At 42.9% G+C, this 24,389-nt stretch overlaps 1 protein-coding gene across 2 annotated transcripts in view; it reads left to right on the top strand.

Moving 5' to 3' along the window:
- Positions 1-24,389, top strand: part of SUN3 (Sad1 and UNC84 domain containing 3) — a 67,727-nt gene that overhangs the window by 38,326 nt on the left and 5,012 nt on the right. Inside the window, exons 10-15 of one of the 2 annotated variants that reach the window (XM_058444951.1) lie at positions 2,924-3,016; positions 13,558-13,639; positions 14,331-14,458; positions 14,553-14,729; positions 16,319-16,426; positions 17,476-17,550. In XM_058444951.1, coding sequence (XP_058300934.1) covers positions 2,924-3,016; positions 13,558-13,639; positions 14,331-14,458; positions 14,553-14,729; positions 16,319-16,426; positions 17,476-17,550 — 663 coding nt within the window. Of the gene's footprint in view, positions 1-2,923; positions 3,017-4,654; positions 4,903-13,557; positions 13,640-14,330; positions 14,459-14,552; positions 14,730-16,318; positions 16,427-17,475; positions 17,551-24,389 lie in introns of those variants that run through there. The other variant, XM_058444956.1, reaches the window with a different exon arrangement.

Genomic DNA, 24,389 nt, shown 5'->3' on the forward strand with positions numbered 1-24,389 from the left:
GTTCTCATTATTTAGCTCCCACTTATAAGTGAGGACATAGAGTATTTGTTTTTCTGTTCCTGTGTTAGTTTGCTATGGATAATGGCCTCCAGCTCCATCCATGTCCCTGCAAAGGACACGATCTTGTTCTTTTTTATGTCTGCATAGTATTCCACCAGATCCTGTTTCTTTTTTTTCTTTTTTTTTTTTTTTTTGAGACGGAGTCTCGCTCTGTCGCCCAGGCTGGAGTGCAGTGGCGCAATCTCGGCTCACTGCAAGCTCCGCCTCCCGGGTTCACGCCATTCTCCTGCCTCAGCCTCTCCGAGTAGCTGGGACTACAGGCGCCTGCCACCACGCCCGGCTAATTTTTTTGTATTTTTAGTAGAGACGGGGTTTCACCGTGGTCTCGATCTCCTGACCTCGTGATCCGCCCGCCTCGGCCTCCCAAAGTGCTGGGATTACAAGCGTGAGCCACCGCGCCCGGCCGCAGGTTTGTTATATAGGCAGTAAGTAGTAATACCCAACAGGTATTTCTCTGCTCCTCTCCCTCTCCCACCCCCCACCCTCAAGTAGATCTCAGTGTCTGTTGCTCCCCTTTCTGTTCATGTGTTCTCATTATTTAGCTCCCACTTATAAGTGAGGACATAGAGTATTTGTTTTTCTGTTCCTGTGTTAGTTTGCTATGGATAATGGCCTCCAGCTCCATCCATGTCCCTGCAAAGGACACGATCTTGTTCTTTTTTATGTCTGCATAGTATTCCACCAGATCCTGTTTCTTTTTTTTCTTTTTTTTTTTTTTTTTGAGACGGAGTCTCGCTCTGTCGCCCAGGCTGGAGTGCAGTGGCGCAATCTCGGCTCACTGCAAGCTCCGCCTCCCGGGTTCACGCCATTCTCCTGCCTCAGCCTCTCTGAGTAGCTGGGACTACAGGCGCCCGCCACCGCGCCCGGCTAATTTTTTTGTATTTTTAGTAGAGACGGGGTTTCACCGTGGTCTCGATCTCCTGACCTCGTGATCCGCCCGCCTCGGCCTCCCAAAGTGCTGGGATTACAAGCGTGAGCCACCGCGCCCGGCCAGATCCTGTTTCTTAAAAAAACCCAACAAGGTAATAAAGGAGGTAGAAATAAAACTAGCACTCCTGTCTTAAGCTAAAGAGAATATACGAGGCTTGAGCCATGTATACATATGAAGGGGCGGCCTGCCCCTCCACACCTGTGGGCATTTCTTGTCAGGTGGAACGAGAGACTTGAGAAAAGAAAGAGACACAGACACAAAGTATAGGGAAAGAAAAGTGGGCCCAGGGGACTGGCTGGCACTCAGCATACAGAGGACACGCGCCAGCACCGGTCTGTGAGTTCCCTGAGTATTTATTGATCATTATCGGGTGTTTCTCGGAGAGGGGGATGTGGCAGGACAATAGGGTATTAGTGTTGAGAGGGTCAGCAGGAAAACATATGAACAAATGTCTCCACATCATAAGGTAAAGAAAAAAGTGCTGTGCTTTTGATGTGCATATACATAAACATCTCAATGCCTTCAAGAGCAGTATTGCTGCGAGCATGTCTCACCTCCAGCCCTAAGGCGGTTTTCTCCTATCTCAGTAGATGGGATATGCAATCGGGTTTTACACCGAGACATTCCATTGCCCAGGGACGAGCAGGAGACAGATGCCTTCCTCTGATCTCAGCTGCAAAGAGGCCTTCCTCTTTTACTAATCCTCCTCAGCACAGACCCTTTACGGGTGTCGGACTAGGGGACGGTCAGGTCTTTCCCTTCCCACGAGGCCATATTTCAGACTATCACATGGGGAGAAACCTTGGACAATACCTGGCTCTTCTAGGCAGAGGTCCCTGTGGTCTTCCGAAGTGTTTTGTGTCCCTGGGTACTTGAGAGTAGGGAGTGGTGATGACTTTTAACAAGCATGCTGCCTTCAAGCATTTGTTTAACAAAGCACATCCTGCATAGCCCTTAATCCATTTAACCTTGAGTTGACACAGCACATGTTTCAGCGAGCACAGGGTTGGGGTAGGGTTACAAACTAACAGCATCTCAAGGCAGAAGAATTTTTCTTAGTACAGAACAAAATGGAGTCTCTTATGCCTACTTCTTTCTACATAGAGACAGCAACAGTCTGATCTCTCTTTCTTTCCCCACATACATATATAATTGTGAGTACATTATGTAACCATGATGTATCCAACTCTTTTAATAAAAATGTTATAGTTTGATATTAATATTTTTATTGTAAAATGATTTAACAAATGTACTCTGTATTTTGCTGTGTTACTATAATTTAAGGAAACTAACAATAAACTTTAGATTCACAAAATAAATTAGTTTGCCCTACTGCATTCTCCTCTCACAAATCTTCAATTTGAAGGGTAGAGAAGAACAAAAAGCACAAGAGAAATTGCATACAAAGAAAAAATCAGTGTTTTTGTCAGTCAACAGGAGCTTACTTTTCAGAGGAAATTATTTGTGTGATCAAAATGTGGCAATTGGCTTATGTTTATCTCATTTTGGTAAACATCAGTTCAATATGGCGACCCATTTTTATTTTATTCAAAGTATGCTTATTGCAAATGTAGTTATCAGGCCAAAGTTAATGTTGGGATTTGCTCTACATGTATGTATCTGTCTTTCATCTATCAGCTGTTTATCTATCAGTCATCTATCTTTCATCTGTCTTCTAACTATCTATGGATCTATCTATCTCTCTATCTATGTATCCATCCATCCTCCAGCCTTCTAGTCAGTCCCATGATCAGCCTTTGGCCTCATTGACCCCTTGTTAAATGCCCTCTGGGTGTATAGGTAAGTACTGGCATGATCACAGCACTGTGCCCCTGGTGGACACATAGAGATATCTGGTGAATTGTTGGTTCTTTTTGAAAACACAACTGCATCCATTCATTACAATCTCTATATCTGTTGCTTTCTTAATAGGGCATCACAAAAAAATGTGAAGGAGAAGAAATTTTCCTAGGTCAGTTTATATATAACAAAACAGGAACCACCATTCAAACATTTGAACTCCAGGTAATGTGTGCCCTGGGAAATGATATGAGTAGCTCTATCACTGGGAGAAATTTGTTGGGATTGCTTCATGTAAAGTGACGTACGAGAATAATTATGACAAAAGCGTGAGTTACACAAGGTTTATCTGATCTTCAATTCTTAGCTCCAAGTGCTTACAAGGATTTTAATGCAAAAGACAGACAAATGCAAAAGCAGTTTCTAAGTCAAATTCTTCCTCATCTGCTATCACTTCTTTATAATATACATATTTAATTTCTTGCTTTTTTCTTAACTATTCCATTCCCTGAATACTATTAAGTGTAATAGTTACTACCTCACCTTGCTTGAGTATAGGGAAGGAAGATGATGGTACAATATGAAGTGGACAGAGGCAGAGAGAAGCTCAAAGGAAGAGAGGATAAAGATTTAATGTCAGATAATACAAGTAAAACTCCTAACCCAGTGGGGGAAAATATCAACTGTTAGCTTATAAATCCCCTGAAACTCACTAAGGCATATGAAATATATCCTCATTTTTTTAATTAGCCACAGGGAGTAACTGAAGAGATGTAGAAGACATTTGATGTCATGTAAAAACAAGTGTTTTATGACACTTTTTGGCCAAATAGTGAGGAAATAAAGATAAAACAATACATATATGTTAGAAATGAGCATATTCGTAGAGCTTCATATTTGATTATGTATTCATATGCATTTGGGCTCATATTATCTGTTCTTAGAGTTGACTTCATAGTTCTGGTTTTTAGACAACAAGCCCTCTCGCCCCTGCTCCTCGGCACAGCCAGCAAGGAGTGTGGAGGGGAGAAACAGTGGAACAGAGAGGTCACTTGGCCGCCATATTATCCTCCTCTCCCTCTACTTATCTTTTCATAAGCTCTTTATTCCAGTAGCTCATTTTCTCATTCATTAGACTGATATTTGAAAATAGTTATGTTAGAAAAGAAAAAGTATATAGGCCAGGCATGGTGGCTCACACCCGTAATCCCATCACTTTTGGAGGCCGAGGCAGGTAAATTGCTTGAGCCCTGGAGTTCAAGACCAGCCTGGGCAACATGGCAAAACCCTGTCTCTACAAAAAATTAATAAATTAGGGCTGGGCGCGGTGGCTCATGCTTGTAATCCCAGCACTTTGGGAGGCTGAGGCGGGTGGATCACGAGGTCAGGAGATCCAGACCACGGTGAAACCCCGTCTCTACTAAAAATACAAAAAATTAGCCGGGCGTGGTGGCGGGCACCTGTAATCCCAGCTACTCGGAGAGGCTGAGGCAGGAGAATGGCGTGAACCCAGGAGGCGGAGCTTGCAGTGAGCCGAGATTGCGCCACTGCACTCCAGCCTGGGCGACAGAGCAAGACTCTGTCTCAAAAAAAAAAAAAAAAAAATTAATAAATTAGCTAGGTGCGATGGCGTGTGCCTGTAGTTCCAGCTACTTGGGGGTCTGAGCTGGGAGGATGGCTTGAGCCCAGGAGGTAGAGGTGGCAATGAGCCATGATCATGCCACTGCATTCCAGCCTCTGTGACACAGCCAGATCCTATCTCGAAAAAAAAAAGTATATAATTTAAAATTATATCAGTATTCATTGGGATTCTTTGAGATGAATTTCGTTATAAGGCATTGATTTTCTTTTCTTTATTTTCAGCATGCAGTTTCTGAATATTTATTATGTGTGAAACTTAATATCTTTAGCAACTGGGGACACCCGAAGTATACTTGTTTATATCGATTCAGGGTCCACGGCACACCAGGCAAGCACAACTAGAAGAGTTGGTGCAGAAGGCCATGCCACATGTCCAGAATATTCAAGAGTGCTTATTCTCTTAGATGATACCACACCCACAGGAACTGAGAATTGGGAGTGGGAAGAAAACCTCAAAGTGGTTCATACTTGCCTGTAAAAAGTAAATGAATTTTACTAATAAAAAATAAGGAAGTAAATTAAATATCCTTGCCAAAGTTTAGTCTTTAAGGATGCTTCATGTTATTAGAGCATTGAAAACTCATTTTGTATTTAGAAGAAGATAGTCTCATCATCAGTCTTTCCCATAATAGCATCTTTGCCTTCACTGACTCATTTATTTACACCAGGCATGGATGTCCACTATCACTACTATCATTTAGTGCTGATCTGGAGGCACTGGTCAGTGCAATTAGATAGGAAACCAGTAATTTTTAAATTAGAGGTAAAAATTAGTGAGGAGTTCAGACCATGACCATTTGCAGATAATTTGATGAATTCCTTGAAATGCAATAGAGTCTATTTCAAAAGAATTAGAAACAAGGAAAAACTGTTGTAAGTTAGTGGATGCAAAATTCTCACATATAAATCAATATCATTGATAAATAAAAACAACAACCAGTTACAGGGCATAACTTACAAAATCCATTATTATCTTTAGATAATAAACATCAAATAAAAAAGTAAAATATCTGTGTGAAAAAAATCCCAAACAGCAGTGAATGACTAAAAGAAAACTTAAGGCCAGGCGCAGTGGCTCACAACTGTAATCTTAGCACTTTGGGAGGCCAAGGGTTGTGGGATCACTTGAGCCCAGGAGTTTGAGACCAGTCTGGGCAACACAGCAAGACCCCATCCCTACAAAAAATTTAAAAATTAGCCAGACGTCTTGGCACATGCCTTTAGTTGCAGCTACTCAGGAGACAGTTGGGAGGATCACTTGAGCCCGGGAGGTTGAAGCTTCAAGTAAGCTGTGTTCGAGCGACTACACTCCAGCCTGGGTGACCCTGTCTGGAAAAAAAAAAGAAGACTTCAGTAAAATAAATGGAAAAATAGATATACCACATACTGTATCCTTCAATGGGAAAACTCAACTGTAAAGATGTCAGTTCTAAGTTAATTTATAAATGTAACTTGATCTCAGTTAAAAAGCAGAAAAATGTCTGGCTGGGTGCGGTGGCTCAAGCCTGTAATCCCAGCACTTTGGGAGGCCGAGGCGGGTGGATCACAAGGTCAGGAGATCGAAACCATCCTGGCTAACACAGTGAAACCCCATCTCTACTAAAAATACAAAAAAATTAGCCGGGTGAGGTGGCAGACACCTGTAGTCCCAGCTACTCGGGAGGCTGAGGCAGGAGAATGGTGTGAACCCCGGGGGGCAGAGCCTGCAGTGAGCCGAGATCGCGCCACTGCACTCCAGCCTGGGTGACAGCCAGACTCCGTCTCAAAAAAAAAAAAAAAGCAGAAAAATATGGTATTTATGGGAGAGTTATGAGATATTAAATAATTATTGTTAAAAAAATAATTTGGGCTGGGCATGGTGGCTCACGCTTATAGTCTCAGCACTTTGGGAGGCCAAGGTAGAAGGACTGCTTGACTCCAGGAGTTCAAGATGAGCCTGGGCGACATAGTGAGACCCTGTCTCTATTAAAAATAAAAAAATTAGCTGGGCATGGCAGTGCACACCTGCAGTTCCAGCTACTTGGGAGGCTGAGGTGGGAGGATCACTTGAGCCCAAGAATTTGAGGCTGCAGTGAGCCATGATCACTGCACTCCTACCTGGGAGGCAGAGCAAGACCCTGACTGAAAAAAATAAATTATAGGTGTCTGTATGATAATGGTACTACAATGATGCTTTAAAAAGAAATCTTAACTTTTTATTTCCATATTTAAATATTTAAAGTTGAAATGATATATGTGGGATCTTTTCCATAATAACATAAGAGGAAGAAATTGATAAGAAAATTCATGAAAGGCCGGGCGTGGTGGCTCACGCCTGTAATCCCAGCACTATGGGAGGCCGAGGCGGGCGGATCACGAGGTCAGGAGATCGAGACCATCCTGGCTAACACAGTGAAACCCCATCTCTACTAAAAATACAAAAAATTAGCCGGGTGAGGTGGCGGGTGCCTATAGTCCCAGCTACTCGGGAGGCTGAGGCAAGAGAATGGCGTGAACCTGGGAGGCGGAGCTTGCAGTGAGCCGAGATCGCGCCACTGCACTCCAGCCTGGGCGACAGCGAGACTCTGTCTCAAAAAAAAAAAAAAAAAAGAAAATTCATGAAGAAGATTGGCCATGAAATGATCATTGAAGTTGAATGCTGCCAGTCCATGGAGCTTCATTATATTATTCTGTCTAGATTTATAAATGTTTGATATTTTCAATTAAAAAGTTTTTTAAAAATTAAGACACGTACATATATTTAAAAACCCAAAGGGGGGTATGTTTTAAATAAAATTGATTCTAAAGTTCATATGGAAATATAAACTTAGCAAAAGGACAGCCAGAAAATCTCTGAAAAAAAAAATCAACAAAAAGAAATAGCTCTATGACATAGGTATAAAGCAATAGTTAAAACTGTATGATACTGGCAAACAGATAGACCAATGGAACAGACTGCTGAGACCAGCTTGGTCGAGGAGACCCTAACCCAGTGGCGCTAGAGGAATTAAAGACACACACACAGAAATATAGAGGTGTGAAGTGGGAAATCAGGGGTCTCACAGCCTTCAGAGCTGAGAGCCCTGAACAGAGATTTACCAACGTTATTTATTAACAGCAAGCCAGTCATTAGCATTGTTTCTATAGATCTTAAATTAACTAACTAAACTAAACTAAATTAGTTTAAATTAACTAAACTATGCCTTATGGGGAACGAAGGGATGGGCTGAATTAAAGGAATAGGTTAGGCTAGTTAACTGCAGCAGGAGCATGTGCTTAAGGCACAGATAGCTCATGCTATTGTTTGTGGCTTAAGAATGCCTTTAAGCAGTTTTCCGCCCTGGGCGGGCCAGGTGTTCCTTGCCCTCATTCCAGTAAGCCCACCACCTTCCAGCGTGGGTGTTATGGCCATCAGGTATGTGTCACAGTGCTGCAGAGGTTTTGTTTACGGCCAGTTTTGGGGGCCACTTTATGGCCAGATTTTGGGGGGCCTGTTCCCAACAACAGACAAACAAGTCCAAAAATATATTTACATGTATGTGGAAGTTGGGTGTATGATAATGGTAGCATCTCAAAAGAGTATGAGGGAAAAAAACAAATGGCTTGGGACAACTATCCAGTCATTAAGAAAATAAAATTCCATCCATATTTCTCACTTTACAATATGACAAACTCCCAATATGGTAAAATATACACAAGTAGGTAATAAAACCATAAAAATATTAACAAGGAAACTTGGGATAATTCCTGTATGGTATTGAATAGAGGAAGGTCTTTCTAAATATGACGCAAAATTTAGAAGCCACAAAAGAAAAAAAATTCTGCTATATAAAAATCAAGAACCTCTGCATGGCCAACAAAACTTAAAATGGACAAAATATTCACAATTGACATTATAAGGACCAATCTTTCCAATATATACACAGTCCCAAGAAAGCAATTATAATATCAATAACCCAATAGAAAAATGGCCAGTAAACAGATCACCTAGAGACACACATGAAAGATATTCAAGCTTATTTACTTAAGAAAAATGGCAAAAATTATACTGTACCATGTTTCACTGATGAAATTAGAAAGATCCAAAAGTTTGATGATGTTTTTATTCCAAGGCTTTGGGGAAACAGGATCTCTCACACGTTGCTGGAAGAAATGCAAATAGGTATAACATTTATGGAGGGAACTTGGCCTATCTATAAAAATTGAGATGAATATATCCTTTGACTGAAAAACTTACCATGTGCAAAATGCCATATATAAAATGTTATTCATCAGCAATATTTCCCAGGAGGAAATAAGGGGGTGCAGAAGGGTAGGGATGAATCTCTCCTTCCTTTGCCACTTTAGTTTTAGCTGGTAAATAAACATGCTCTGGCCGGGCGCGGTGGCTCACGCTTGTAATCCCAGCACTTTGGGAGGCCGAGGCGGGCGGATCACGAGGTCAGGAGATCGAGACCACGGTGAAACCCCGTCTCTACTAAAAATACAAAAAATTAGCCGGGCGCGGTGGCGGGCGCCTGTAGTCCCAGCTACTCGGAGAGGCTGAGGCAGGAGAATGGCGTGAACCCGGGAGGCGGAGCTTGCAGTGAGCCGAGATTGCGCCACTGCACTCCAGCCTGGGTGACAGAGCAAGACTCCGTCTCAAAAAAATAAATAAATAAAATAAATAAATAAATAAATAAATAAATAAACATGCTCTGTAATCTCTTCTGTTACTTTGCTATACTCTCCTTCCTTTTTCACTATAAAGCATTCCTACTTCTCTGCCTGCCTTTGAGTCTCTGTCAAAATGCAAGTGATGATGGCTGACTCTGAATAAATAGGCTTTGCCTGTTCCATTTGGTTGGTCTTCATTTATTTCCACACTATCAATTGTTTTCCTGAAGGTCAAGTGTAAATAGAGCTGGTCCAGTCAGCAGGAGCATGTGGGTCACTGGACAATCAGCAATTCAGTGATGCAGATTCTCATCAAGAGTGTGAGGTAGGGCATGCCATGGCCAACATTGCCAATTCTATCTGTCCCCATCTTTAAAATGGGAATAATAGGCCGAGCACGGTGGCTCACACCTGTAATCCCAGCACTTCGGGAGGCTGAAGCAGGCAGCTCACCTGATGTCATGAGTTTGAGACCAGCCTGGCCAACGTAGTGAAACCCCATCTCTACTAAAAATACAAAAAATGGTCTGGGTGTGGTGGCAGGTGCCTGTAATCCCAGCTACTCGGGAGGCTGAGGCAAGAGAATCGCTTGAACCCGGGACTCAGAGGTTGCAGTGAGCCGAGATTGCACCATTGCACTCCAGCTTGGGCGACAAGAGCAAGACTCCATCTAAAATAAAATAAAATAAAATGGGAATAATCATGCTTATTTTATGGGTGTTTATATTATCTAAGTGATGATATCAGTGCAGAGTGCTATAAAATGAGAGCTATCTGTCTCACCCTACTGATCAATAATATTTAAATAGTGCTTTAAAGGCATCCAACAAATGTTGATCACCCTCCTCTTGAGTGGGATCTGGTCCCCTTTCTTAATCCCCATCACTCACCACCATGCCTGACACTTCTCATGTGCTCCACAAATGTTCATTTAAAAACGTATCTATGGAATTTATTGAAGAATTTTTTTGACACCTAAAAGAGAAGAGTCTTTGAAGAGCTGCTTAAGCAAAAACCCATCTCTTAGAACAAGTACAATTCTCAAAAGACATTCACTCATGCCACCTCTAGGGTATGCTTTCCTTTATTTTGCAGTTTCTCAAGTTAAGAAAAGAAGACAAATACTGCCTTTCAAATTTGATGCATAACATCTGAGCTAGTCACGTTGTTTCCCTTGGGGAATTTTTCCGACATTAACTGCTAACGACAGGGCTGCAAATTGCTGTCTCTTCCCCCAGGGACTAGAGAAGATGAGTAAGTACCTGAAAGAGACTGGACAAATACTTACCTAGACAGAGTTTACCATCTGCAGCTGTAGAGAGGTTTTCCCTTACTTCCAACTATATGCATCCTGAATAACATTTTATTTGCACCACTGTTTATTTCAGTTTCTAAGACAAGATTAAGGCATTTACCTCCCCACTAAACAAACTTAACGAACAGCGTCAACACTGTTTCCCAAATCATTGTGTGACTGAATTACTAATCCCTGACATTTGGCAGTTCTTAAGTCAGAAGGCAATTTACTGTAGCTAGACGAGAACATGAATATACATTGCATTAGAAAACTCAGTGGTACACGGGGCTCCTAGAAATCTCTAGAGATCACATTCCTTGCCTCAAAATCATTTGGAAAGTAGAGAAGTGGTGTCAATATATTTAATTGTCAATTCTGAAGTTAATGAATTAATTAGCTAAACCTGTTTAAGAAAACTGCAAAAGCACATAAAAGATTCCTTTCTTCTTCCAAGAAAAGATAATTGCAGCTTTATTTTCTATTTCTTGAGTCAAATTCCTATATTATTTGGGCTTTTGTCCATGCAGAATGTATCATATCACATCTTCTTAGGAAGTTTAAAAAATTGCTTTATCAGTTTTTATGACATAAAATTAAGCAATTTACAGTAAAGATCAAGATGTTACAAAACATTGTTTACAAAGTTTATTTAGATACATTCTTTAATTATATTCATTTATCTACTAGCAGCCACTTTATTTAATGTGATGCTCAATTCTTCAAAACTCATTCATGAGGAAATTAAAAAACATGCTTTTTCCTGCAGATCATATAGGGCAAATAAAAAATGTTGGCATAACTTTTTTTTTTTTTTTTTGAGACGGAATCTTGCTCTGTTGCCCAGGCTGGAGTGCAGTGGCAGATCTCGGTTCACTGAAATCTCTGCCTCCTGGGTTCACCTGATTCTCCTGCCTCAGATTCCTGAGTAGTTGGGATTACAGGCACAAGCTATCACGCTGGGCTAATTTTTGTATTTTTAGTAGAGATGGGGTTTCATCATGTTGGCCAGGCTGATCTCAAACTCCCGACCTCAGATGATCCACCCACCTTGGCCTCCCAGAATGCTGGGATTACAGGAGAGAGCCACCCTGCCCTGCCTGTTGGCATAACTTTGAAAGTGATCTATTAAGTTTGGTTTAGCAAACACTCGCATGTGACAATGAAGATTAGAATTTTGCTTCATATTATAGTCTTAAAATAGGCAAAAACTGCAATTTTTGTATTTTGCACCTTTTTATTATTATACTTTAAGTTCTAGGGTACATGTGCATAACGTGCAGGTTTGTTACATAGGTATACATGTGCCATGTTGGTTTGCTGCACCCATCAACTCATCATTTACATTAGGTATTTCTCCTAACGCTATCCCTCCCCCAGGCCTCCACCCCCCAACAGACCCCAGTGTGTGATGTTCCCCTCCCTGTGTCCATGTGTTCTCATTGTTCAACTCCCACTTATGAGTGAGAACATGCGGTGTTTGGTTTTCCGTCCTTGTGATATTTTGCTGAGAATGATGGTTTCCAGCTACATCGATGTCCCTGCAAAGGATATGAACTCATCCTTTTTTATGGCTGCATAGTATTCCACAGTATATATGTGCCACATTTTCCTTATCCAGTCTATTATTGATGGACATTTGGGGTGGTTCCAAGTCTTTGCTATTGTGAATAGTGCCACAATAAACATACGTGTGCATGTGTCTTTGAAAATAATCTGGGCCTGGCGTGGTGGCTCATGCCTATAATCCCAGAACTTTGGGAGGCCAAGGTGGGCAGATCACCTGAGGTCAAGAGTTCAAGACCAGCCTGGCCAACATGGTGAAACTCCGTCTCTACTAATAATACAAAAATTAGCCGGGCATGGTAGCTTGTGCCTGTAATCCCAACTACTCGGGAAGCTGAGGCAGGAGAATCCCTCGAACCCGGGAGGTGGAGGTTGCAGTGGGCCGAGATCACGCCATTGCACTCCAGCTAGGGTGACAGAGCCAGACTCCCTCTCAAAATCATCATCTTCATCATCATCTGCATTATCATTATCTCGATTCTATGTGTCAAGTTTAAGACAAGGTTCTAGTCTCCTATTTGCAAAGGACAATAAAAATAACAATTGTTAACACAGATAATCTTTATTTAGTCTTTGAAAAACCAAATTAGATACAATTGTTGCTTCATTTCCCCCTTTAAAATTTCTTTCCTTTAAAAAAATCATGACATTATTTATGCTAATAAGAATTTTATCGGATTTAATAAAGTTCGTCTTGAGGCAAACTGCAGAATTATCACTTAATGTCAGTGTTCTTTAAGCATCCCGTCTTTACCAACTAGCCAGTAATATGTTCAATTTTTTTAGAAGTCATTTGAAACAATTTTCAGAACCTTAATCAACCAAGATGCTTCAATACCAAAGTACCGGTACCGTCATCTGAGGCTGGAGGGTTTAAAGCTGCTCTACCTTAGAGAGGTATATTTAAGATAATATTGTTTAACCTTTATAAACGATTAATTTTATTTGGATATTTTAAAATAACACTTGAAATAGGTGTCATAAAATTCTTGCCGGGCGCGGTGGCTCACGCTTGTAATCCCAGCACTTTGGGAGGCCGAGGCGGGCGGATCACGAGGTCAGGAGATCGAGACCATGGTGAAACCCCGTCTCTACTAAAAATACAAAAAATTAGCCGGGCGAGGTGGCGGGCGCCTGTAGTCCCAGCTACTTGGAGAGGCTGAGGCAGGAGAATGGCGTGAACCCGGGAGGCGGAGCTTGCAGTGAGCCGAGATCGCGCCACTGCACTCCAGCCTGGGTGACAGAGCGAGACTCCGTCTCAAAAAAAATAAAAATAAAAAAAATAAAAAATAAAATAAAATTCTTTCAAAACGTGAATTCTCAGAACCACCTCCCCAAATCTCGAGCTTGAAGCCTCCGCCTCACTAAAAGTAGATCCCACCATTACCCGGTAGCGCGGAGGCATACCTGGAGACTGGTACTCCACCTGCCCCGGGGCGTGACCTGTGATCCTTGACCCGTGACCCCACCTCTTCTGGGGCATGACCCCCTGGCCCCACCTCCCCTGGGGCGTGGCCCGGAGGCAACCCTGGTAAGAGCCGCGTAGACCGAGCCGGGAGGAACCACTGTGCGCGCCGCCGTGTTTCCGGGCGGAGACACTCAGGGCGCGACGCTTGTCTGTTACCCACAGGGGCCCGCCGCCGCTGCGCCAGGCGCGGCCATGAAGTTTCGGGCCAAGATCGTGGACGGGGCCTGTCTGAACCACTTCACACGTGAGCAGGGAGGCCGGAGGGGAGCGAGGGAGGAACGGAAGGAAGCAGTGAGCGCGCGGTGGGGACCGCGCAGGAGGATCAGAACGGGGATGGGCGCTGGCAGGGGCTGCGGGAGGATGGGGCCGGGATGGGGGTGCTGGTGTAGGCCGCGGGAGGATGGGGCCGGGATGGGGGTGCTGGTGTAGGCCGCGGGAGGATGGGGCCGGGAGGGCGCGGGTCGGGTCGGAGGGCACTTGTGGGGATGAAGGCGGCTTTCAAGGGACGATTCTGAAACTGGATTCCGATCACGTGGCTTTAAAAAAAAAGCGGCCACTGCTCCCATAGAGGGCTTTATCAGGCATTGACATTCCTTCAAGGCCCCATTCGTCCCTCCACCCTGACAGTGCCTAACCTTGCATTTAACTCTGTATTGCAGTACCCAGTAGTCAATAAATCCATGTTGAATGAATGAATGACTGGTAGGTGCCTGTTTTCTTATTTGAACACTGATGATGTGTGCTGTACATCTCCCCGAGTTTGTTGTGAGAATTGCATGACATCAGGGGTATTAAAGTACTTTCCAGTGTGATACCAACGTTAAGTGGTTATTTTTCCACCGGAAGTTGATGAACAAGAAATTCTGCGAAATAAGTTTGTCTCTAGGATACGCGATGTACATTTTAGTAATTCTTTATTTTAACCCCTGCTTTAGGAATCAGTAACATGATAGCCAAGCTTGCCAAAACCTGCACCCTCCGCATCAGCCCTGATAAGCTTAACTTCATCCTTTGTGACAAGCTGGCTAATGGAGGGGTGAGCATGTGGTGTGAGCTGGAACAGGTGAGCAAAAGCTTCTGAGAGGCCCGCACACTCTGCAGATTGTCACTGGAAAGATCACAAATGCCTTCCCTCATCCCCCATTTTTTTCCCTCAGGAGAACTTCTTCACCGAATTTCAAATGGAGGGTGTCTCTGCAGAAAACAATGAGATTTATTTAGAGCTAACATCGGAAAACTTATCTCGAGCCTTGAAGACTGCCCAGAATGCCAGGGCTTTGAAAATCAAACTGACTAATAAACACTTTCCCTGCCTCACGGTCTCCGTGGAGCTGGTGAGTAGGAGAGTCAGGGTTTCTGAAATTTCCCACAGAAGTCTTGGCCTCGAAGAAATAGCCATAGTTAGCCTAGCCTTTTTAACAATAAATGTTGTTGAAAGCTATTTGGTTTATTTAAATTTAAAGATCTGGTCGATAACTATATTTTGCATTAGAGTCAGTTCTTCCTCATTTTAAAATTGTGTTGTTATCATATGCATTCAGCTAGAATGCTGCTTTTTCCAAGCCATAAAACTTCCAGCCTCTCTGTTTCTTGTAGTGGTATTGTCAGCTTGTCTAGAAATCATGGTTTCTATCCATTTTCACCTTTGACATGTTTTCTCCCCACTCCCACCCTGCCTCATCTGCTGTAATAACCTTTAAATGGCCCCTCATTCTTCAGTACACGTATGTTTTATATGCTACTGCCACATGAATTTAGTGCACAGCTGTCCTCCAAACACACAAATACACAAACTCATGCGCACACATACAACCCAGAGTTGCTCTTCCTACTCATAGAATGAGGTTCGTATTTCCTTTTTTTTTTTAAGACTGAGTCTCTCCCTGTCACCCAGGCTAGAGTGCAGTGGCGCTATCTCAGCTCACTGCAACTTCCATCTCCCAGGTTCAAGCGATTCTCATGCCTCAGCCTCCTGAGGAGCTGGGATTATAGGCGCCCACCACCACACCCAGCTAATTTTTGTATTTTTTTAGTAGAGTCGGGGTATCACCATGTTGGCCAGGCTGGTCTCAAACTCCTGACCTCAAGTGATCCACCTACCTTGGCCTCCCAAAGTGCTGCGATTGTAGGCATGAGCCACCGCACCTGGCCCAGCTTTTCTTCGTAACTCTCAACTCTTTGCAGTCAGGCAGTTCTCAGAGCTAATTAGGGCATTTCATGTCACAGTATAAGTTTGGTATGTTTTTTCTATTGCTTAAGGAAAAGCAAGATAGTAATGTATAATACTTTTTGTCCAAAAGTGCAAGATATTTTGGTCTGTGAGTCTCATAGGAGCCCCTAGAAATAAATATAGTTTGCCTTTTAACCGTTTAGAAACTGCAGCACTCTGGGTGTCCTATACCCAAAGAATGGGCTTCTCTTGGTTGTGTCAACATAGCAGTCTTGCTTCTTTCTGCCTCACGGCTTTACATGTGCTGTTTCCCCAGCCTGAAACCCTGTCCCCTGTTCTTGTCTTCCCATGGCTGCTGCTTCTCCTGCTTTTGGTGGTATCTGAAATGTCACTTCCTCAGTCTAAGGAAACTCCTCCACACTCAGCCTGGTCACTGTGGTGTGCTTTCTCATGGCTCTAATGAGCATTTCATACAATTTCATTTGTTTGCATTTTTATTGATCTGTTTGTTCCACTGGAACACTAAGGACCTTTCTGTCTTATTCACCACACTTCCCAGTTCCTGGAAGTACCCAGAGTTTGTTCCATAAATATTGGCACCATCAATATTGGTCGAATGGCTTTTGAGTGAATAAATTGACAGCATTCCACTTAGATTTGGTATTTCAACTTTTTTGTCCCGGGTCTTTGGGTTTGTTTTGTTGTTGCTTAATATTAACAACATAAAAATATTTTAAATTCTTTTCTTGGCAGTTATCTATGTCAAGCAGTAGCCGCATTGTGACACATGACATCCCCATAAAGGTGATTCCTAGGAAACTGTGGAAGGACTTACAAGAACCGGTGGTCCCAGATGCTGATGTAGGTGATGCCTGCAGTCCTGTTGTACACCCCACATTAAATGGCATGACTTGAATTCTCTAATTTTAGTTGTAGTCTTGCAGTATATTTTATTTTTAAAGGATACTTAATGAAAACATTAGAATATTTGCCTTTTGTTATTTACATAAAGCATCTTAAAACATGTTGCATATGATAGAAATGTCATGCCATCCTATATGTAGAAAATGTCTCGCTCAGTTACATCACTTAAAACAAAACACAACTGAAATGATACTTTGGAGGACAATTAGTATTTATTAGTATTCTTGGCCTTAGACACCAATTTGGGTTTCACAGGACTTGATCTTTTCCTCAGCCGGTCAGGAGCGATATCTGGATGTGCACGAAAGCCAAGAAGAGAGGAATTTCATGGCTTAGGGATAACATGGGCTAACAGTCATGCTGATGGTTAACCCTAGAGCCCCTGAAAGTAAAGATGATGCCAAAGGGCCCATTTCCTCTTGCTCACAATTTATTTAAGAAGAAAGTACAGAAATATGCTGGGTAAAATAATTACTTGACTTTTACTAGATGGCACCTACACTGATTTTGAAAAAGCCTGTGTTTTATAGAGCACTCTTGGTAACAGTCTCAGGTGTGATGCAGTGACTCTCTGCCGTGTTTTTGCACAAAGCATGGAAAAGGCCCCTGAATCATAGGTGTAAATGTCCCTTAGAGGAGGGCCTCCTGCTGATTGCCTGAGTTTTATTCCCCCTGGACCAATATAGGGGCATCTCAGCTGAAGTGCCCTATTCCTTCTTGAGCCAAAAGAATGCCCACAGGGACATGGTTGCTGAGGTAACCAGAGGCAGGCATTCTATTCTTTAATTTTGCTTGAGCATCCTTGAGTTAGTGAAATAGAATTGGTTTTCTTATATTTTTAAAAGAACTTTATTCAGAAAATTGTAAAATAGTATCCCATAGGTTTTGAGCATGCATGTGTTCCAGAGTTAGTTATGGAGCCCTTGTCATTACTAGAGTATATTAATATTTTTAATACTTGTGCTTTTTTCTCATTGGTTTTGTAGGTGAGTATTTATTTACCAGTCTTGAAGACTATGAAGAGTGTTGTGGAAAAAATGAAAAACATCAGCAATCACCTTGTAAGTCACAACTTCTTTAGAAAAGAACTCTGAAGTATTTGGTGGGGCGGTGTGGGTGCTCCAGCTCACCCTGCAGCAGTCCACGCAGGTGGGCACCTCCTAACCGAGTTCCCGCTCGTGAGGACCTGGCCTGGTCCTGAGAGCCTTCAGATTGCTAGTTGGATTTAGAAACCTATTCCAATACTTTTCAACTCTAATTCACTGAGGAAAGCTTTTATATTTGCCTTTAATCTGCCTGTTTTTCCTCTTATTTTGGATGAAACATTGTGTCTTTTTTTTTTTTGAGATGGAGTCTCGCTCTGTCGTCCAGGCTGGAGTGCAGTGGTGCAGTCTCGGCTCACTGCAAGCTCCGCCTCCCGGGTTCACGCCATTCTCCTGCCTCAGCCTCTCCGAGTAGCTGGGACCACAGGCGCCCGCCACCACGCCTGGCTAATTTTTTGTATTTTTAGTAGAGACGGAGTTTCACCATGGTCTCGATTTCCTGACCTTGTGATTCGCCCGTCTCGGCCTCCCAAAGTGCTGGGATTACAAGCGTGAGCCGCCGCACCCAGCCGTGTCTTTTTTTTTTGAGACAGAGTCTCACTCTGTTGCCCAGGCTGGAGTTCAGTGGCGCCATCTCAGCTCACTGTAAGCTCCACCTCCTGGGTTCCTGCCATTCTCCCACCTCAGCCTCCCAAGTAGCTGGGACTACAGGCGCCTGCCACCACGCCTGGCTAATTTTTTGTTGTTGTATTTTTAGTAGAGACGGGGTTTCACCATGTTAGCCAGGATGGTCTCGATCTCCTGACCTCGTGGTCTGCCCGCCTAGGCCTCCCAAAGTACTGGGATTACAGGCGTGAGCAATGGCGCCTGGCTGGAACATTGTATCTTTTACCTGCTAACATGCCCATATTTTTCTGTGAGTCACTGATATGATTGACAGTGAGTTTGGAGTTTCCTGTCTGCATGGCAAGTGTCTTTCAGTGAGCCAGGGACAAAGATACGCCACAACATAGCAGCCTTTATTCCAAGCACTCACACCAAGCTAGGGGGGCACTTTTATATTTCTGTTTATTTTCTGTTTATTTTGTGAAAGTCTCCTATGGCCACATGGCTCAAAATGTTACAGTGTGTGACAGTGGTGAGAAGTGTGTAGATTATCCTCATTCATACCTGGGGTTATTGTGAATTCTTCCTTCACTCACTGCCCCTCCCTCCGCCCCCTGCTCCCTCCTATCCTGCTCCAAAAAACACCCTTGGTTATGTCCCTGAATCTTCTAAAAACCACTGTCCACCTGATGAAGCATAAACTTTTGATCTTCACAGTGTGCCAGGCCACCTTTGTAGCCATATCTCTGTTGTATTGCCACACCCTCCCTGCAGAACCAGGCTGGTTTCTGGTGTTCCCCCACAATGCGTCTTCTTTTTTGTTCAGTTTCTTTGCCATTTCGCACATGGCTTCTTCTGTCCATCTCACTGGAAGGCACTTGGCCATTCTCATGCTTCATCACAGACCTTTCCCCACCACCCCTCTGGAAGCTCCGCCTCCGTGGAGCTGAGCTGTCCAGTGTACCTGGTAAATCACCTGCTAAGATCTCTGAAGGTCTCGTGAACCACCAGCTTCTTGATAAGGGAAACCCCATCTTAATCTTCTTTGTGTCCCAGCTGCCCAGTGTGGGATTGCCACTCAGTAGGCAGCAATAAGTGTTGCAGGGATCTGGAACGGAATTTAGCTTCAAGAGGTCTTTGAAATCACAAAAGTATTTTGAAGCCTAGAAAATGTACATTGGACTGTTTTTTTCTAGAGTTCTGCTCACTAAAAGCAATGCTGTCATTGGACCTGTGTAACTCAAAGCTTTTCCTTCATAACTTAATCTACAAAATCTGTTTTCCATGAAGCAGTGTGCACTGTGCTGACACCGGTGTCACCTGTGACTGCAGTGATGTTGATCCAGTTGTCAGGCTGGCTTCATCTGGGGATACCCTGGGGACTTCCAGAGAAATTCAGAGAGGCCCAGGAGAGAAAAGACAGGGCCGTTAATTGAAGGATGGCATTTGTTTGTTCTTTCTGTTCAATGAAAATGAGTCAGCAAGGTAGAGAGGTAGAAGGGTAGCTTAGAATCATCAGAGGTGTTTTGTTTTCTCTTTTTTGGAGTTTAAAAAAACATAGAAATGTTGTGGAGAGGCTACTACAGTCTGGAATTACTAAATGGAAAGTTATCAAGTTACTGTAGCAAAGTACATAATCAAGTTACTGTAGTAAAGTACATAATCAAGTTACTGTAGCAAAGTACATAATGAGCTCTTCCGGGGTATCCAGAATTCTGTATCTGAATATTACAGGCAGTAGAATTAAGGAAAATGGGTAGACTAAACACACTAAAAATGCTCACCTTCCCCTTAGAGATGCCCAGTCACTTCCTTTCATTAAATGCGAGGTGTGACTGATGGGGTGGGTTGTATGTGACTCATGCAGGAGCAGAAAAAGAAGCAAGAACTGGAGGGAATAGACATCATGTTCTAAGACATTGCTTCTAAGTGCGTGTGAATCCCCTGGAATGTGGTTAAAGTGCAGGTTCTGATTTGGGAGGTCTGAGCTGGAGCCTGAGGCTCTTTCTGACCAGCTCCTGGGGGATGTCAATGCTGCCTGCCTTCAGACCACATTATGTAGCAGTACTTTGTGATGTGTGCCTGTATTACTCCGTTTTCACACTGCTAAAAAGATATTACCTGAGACCAGGTAATTTATAAACAAAAAAGGTTTAATTGACTTACAGTTCTGTATAGCTGAGGAGGCCTCAGGAAACTTACAGTCATGACAGAAGGCAAAGGGGAAGCAAGGCATGTCTTACATGGCAGCTGGAGAGAGAAGAACACAGGAAAAACTGCCACTTTTAAAACCATCAGATCTCATGAGAACTCCCTATCATGAGAACAGCATGGGAAAAGCTGCCCCCAAGATCCAGTCACCTACCACCAGGCCCCTTCTCAGCACTTGGGGATTACAATTCGAGATGAGATTTGGGTAGGGGTGCTGAGCCAAAACAAACCGTATCAGTGCCGTGCTATATTGTACTTGAAATGTTATCTGAGAAACAGCTTTGCAGGGTCACCTAATGATAGAAACCAGAGTGTCTATGTTTAGGAGTTATGATGTGGAAGGGGGGAGTCCTTGGAGCCACACACCTGGGTTCAGCTCCAGGCTGCGCTGTGCAGTGAGTACCCTAGTGCTGGGTACTACCCCAAATGGGGATAACAGTGCAGCTATGACAGGGGCTTCGTCACTTTTTATAAATTTAGAGATAATTTTTACTAGGTGCCCAGTATAGTCAGCATTCCATAAACAATAGGTGACTATTTTAAGGAAATCATTGAAAGATCTTACCCTGATACTTAAGAAATCAAGTGTGTTGTTGTGCATAATGTTCCAAATGACTGAATCATAAAATAGACATGAGTGACCAGTGTTCAGAGAATTAGTTGTTTGTTAGTTTCTTCAGTAAGTATTGACTTAAGGCCACCATGTGCTAGGCACCAGGTGTTAATGGTTAGGAGGGAGTTGGAATCTAATATTCTGTTACTGAGATTTTTAGGAATTTGAAGAAAATGCAAGAGAACATTTAAGCCTAAAGTGCATCTGGGACCATTGCAAGTTGCATTTTTAAATAAGTATTTATTTATTTATATCTAAAACCATTGCTTTTCAAAACAATAGGAATTTACAGATCTTGGGTGTGTGGTTGTTTGGAACAAATGAGCATAAGTCATGTGTTAGCCTTAGCCCCACTAAGCAGTCTAGCATATTCACAAAGATTGTTTTATATATTTTATTTTAGCCAACTATTGTTCCAGATTGTAGGAAAGCCGGTTAGGAAATATAACAATATATTTTTTGGATTAATGAAATAAAAGGGTTGAAAATGAGTATTTCTCGTTCAAAGTAGATTATACAACAAGTAAGTTTGGGGCACTATTTTTCTATTAATGTGAAAAGCTCAGAAATAAGAGCTCACCCAAGTTAGAAAAACTTTGTTTCTGGAATGAAAACTATTCAGAGTTCACCAATTTTAAGGAATAAGAACAAGGAAGACTAAATTGTATTCAGTAAACATGGACACTGATACAGAGCTGCACAGACAGGATGTCTTCTCTGTTTTCTCTCTGTGGCACTGTGAGGATGGAATGGCCCTAAATAAGACCAGTTGCTAGGTGGCACTTTTGTAGTACTAGATGGCAAAATGCTGTCTAGCAGACTACACACTGGCTTTCCAGAGACCTCCTAGGCTTTAACATTGGGCAGATATCAACATCAAAAAGAGAAATAACATGTACTGGTTCTTTTAGGAGGAAGTTTCATTGTAGGTGCGGGAGTGGACCAGGATAGGTTAGCAAAACCTCAAACCGCACTGTGACATATGCTTCATTTCTAGGTTCCATCCAATTAAAAGAACTGATTGGTTGTTGGGGTGGGTAGAGAGGAGCTTCAAAGGAAAGGAGTCCCCTGTGACCTGAGGAGACAGTCCCGGGGCAGCAAGAGCAGGAGTAGAAGAGGGGCGCCCGATAGTATGTGAGGGAGAGGCAGAAGTCTGGTAGCCTGGGCGTGTGGAGTTTGGCTCAGCCATCCTCAGTCCTGGTAACCCAACAGCAGCCCCAGACCCTTCTGGATTTGGACATTTCATTTTCCAACATGTGAGTTTATTTTCTAAATAAATGGCTATGTTCTTGTGAGATTCTAAAGGCCTTATAGTCATATTAAATGTGTATTTATGACAAATGGTTGATTTATATTTTATAAAAATAAGATACAAGCCGGGCGCGGTGGCTCACGCTTGTAATCCCAGCACTTTGGGAGGCCGAGGCGGGCAGATCACAAGGTCAGGAGATCGAGACCACGGTGAAACCCCGTCTCTACTAAAAATACAAAAAATTAGCCTGGCGTGGTGGCGGGCGCCTGTAGTCCCAGCTACTCGGAGAGGCTGAGGCAGGAGAATGGTGTGAACCCGGGAGGCGGAGCTTGCAGTGAGCCGAGATTGCGCCACTGCACTCCAGCCTGGGCGACAGAGCCAGACTCCGTCTCTACCAAAAAATAAAAAATAAAAAATAAAAAAATAAGATACTGATTTCCACATTCTTTTCTCATTTTCCCCCTTCCTGTTTTGTAATGGTTATATTATGTCTACATCATCAGAGCATAAAATTTTATTACTACACGTTATTCTGTCCTCTTCATTCCTGTTGTTTAGTTTTGGTTCTAAAGGTCAAAATAAGGCTCACACTGTTTATGCTATAACTTCTCCAATGATTTTTTTGGTTATCAAAAACTTATTCTCTACCATATCACTCAAGAAGGACCCACAGGAATAGGATTTCATTGGTTGTCATGTGTTTATAATGTCAGTTTGGCTCACTGCACTGCATTGTCTGCCGGTGTATATTATTGCTATCAAAAAGACTGACTCCATTCTGATTTTGTTTCACAGCTTGGATTTATTCATTTGAAAGTGGGGTCTAAATACCCTGGGGATTTTTCCCATTTTCTTTCAATCCAATTGTCTTGACCATCTGGGGTTAATATTCCCAGGTGTGTGGTGTGTCCTTTCAATATGTGGGCTCAACTCTTCATTCACTTCAGGAAAGTTTTGAGCTATAGTTGATAGCATTTCTTTTCCAGTGCTTTGTTTTTCTTCTGGGACTCAGAGGGCTTGGGTCTTCTCCACCATCTTTATTATTTTCTGTCATATCCTTTTTATCTCTTTGTTTCTGTTTGGTAAATTTTATTTTTCTCCTTTCCATCCCAGTTTCTCTTACTATTCTCTCTGTGGTGCCTATTTGCTCTAGTCTTCCTTCTAAACTAGTTTGTTTCTGAAATTTTTTCTTATGTTTCTAATTACTTCCTGTGCTGTCAGCTGTGTTTTATATGTGTGCTCTCTGGTCATCTCATGTCTGAGCTTCCCTAATTCTGATTTATGTTGTTCTGTCATAGCTTCTATTATTATTATTGTTCATTTCTTTTTTTTTTTTTTTTTTTTGAAACAGAGTCTTGCTGTGTCGCCCAGGCTGGAGTGCAGTGGCGCAATCTCAGCTCACTGCAAGTTCCACCTCCCGGGTTCACACCATTCTCCTGCCTCAGCCTCCTGAGTAGCTGGGACTACAGGCGCCCGCCACCACACCCGGCTAATTTTTTGTATTTTTAGTAGAGACGGGGTTTCACCGTGTTAGCCAGGATGGTCTCGATCTCCTGACCTCGTGATCCGCCCGCCTCGGCCTCCCAAAGTGCTAGGATTACAGGTGTGAGCCACCACATCCAGCCTATTGTTTGTTTCTTTTAGTTGGTCTTGAAATAATAGGCTACGTTCTGCATCTGGTTGGCAGAGTGCCTTTAGGTTTCTTTTTTTTTTTTTTGAGACGGAGTCTCGCTCTGTCGTCCAGGCTGGAGTACAGTGGCGCGATCTCGGCTCACTGCAAGCTCCGCCTCCCGGGTTCACGCCATTCTCCTGCCTCAGCCTCTCCGAGTAGCTGGGACTACAGGCGCCCGCCACCACGCCAGGCTAATTTTTTTTGTATTTTTAGTAGAGACAGGGTTTCACCGTGGTCTTGATTTCCTGACCTCGTGATCCGCCTGCCTCGGCCTCCCAAAGTGCTGGGATTACAAGCTTGAGCCACCGCTCCCGGCCGTGCCTTTAGGTTTCTAAGTGTGCTATTTGGATATTATAATTTCTGTTTTTCTTTTTTCAGAGTATCATTATATGGAAGTCAACCACAGTCCTTTTGTTGTTGCTGTTATAGGTGGTTTTTCTGGTTCTTTTTTTTTTTTTTAAGACGGAGTCTTGCTCTGTCACCCAGGCTGGAGTGCAGTGGCG

The sequence above is a fragment of the Hylobates moloch genome, unplaced genomic scaffold, assembly GCF_009828535.3.
Source record: "Hylobates moloch isolate HMO894 unplaced genomic scaffold, HMol_V3 SCAFFOLD_1, whole genome shotgun sequence".
Taxonomy (NCBI): Eukaryota; Metazoa; Chordata; class Mammalia; order Primates; family Hylobatidae; genus Hylobates; species Hylobates moloch.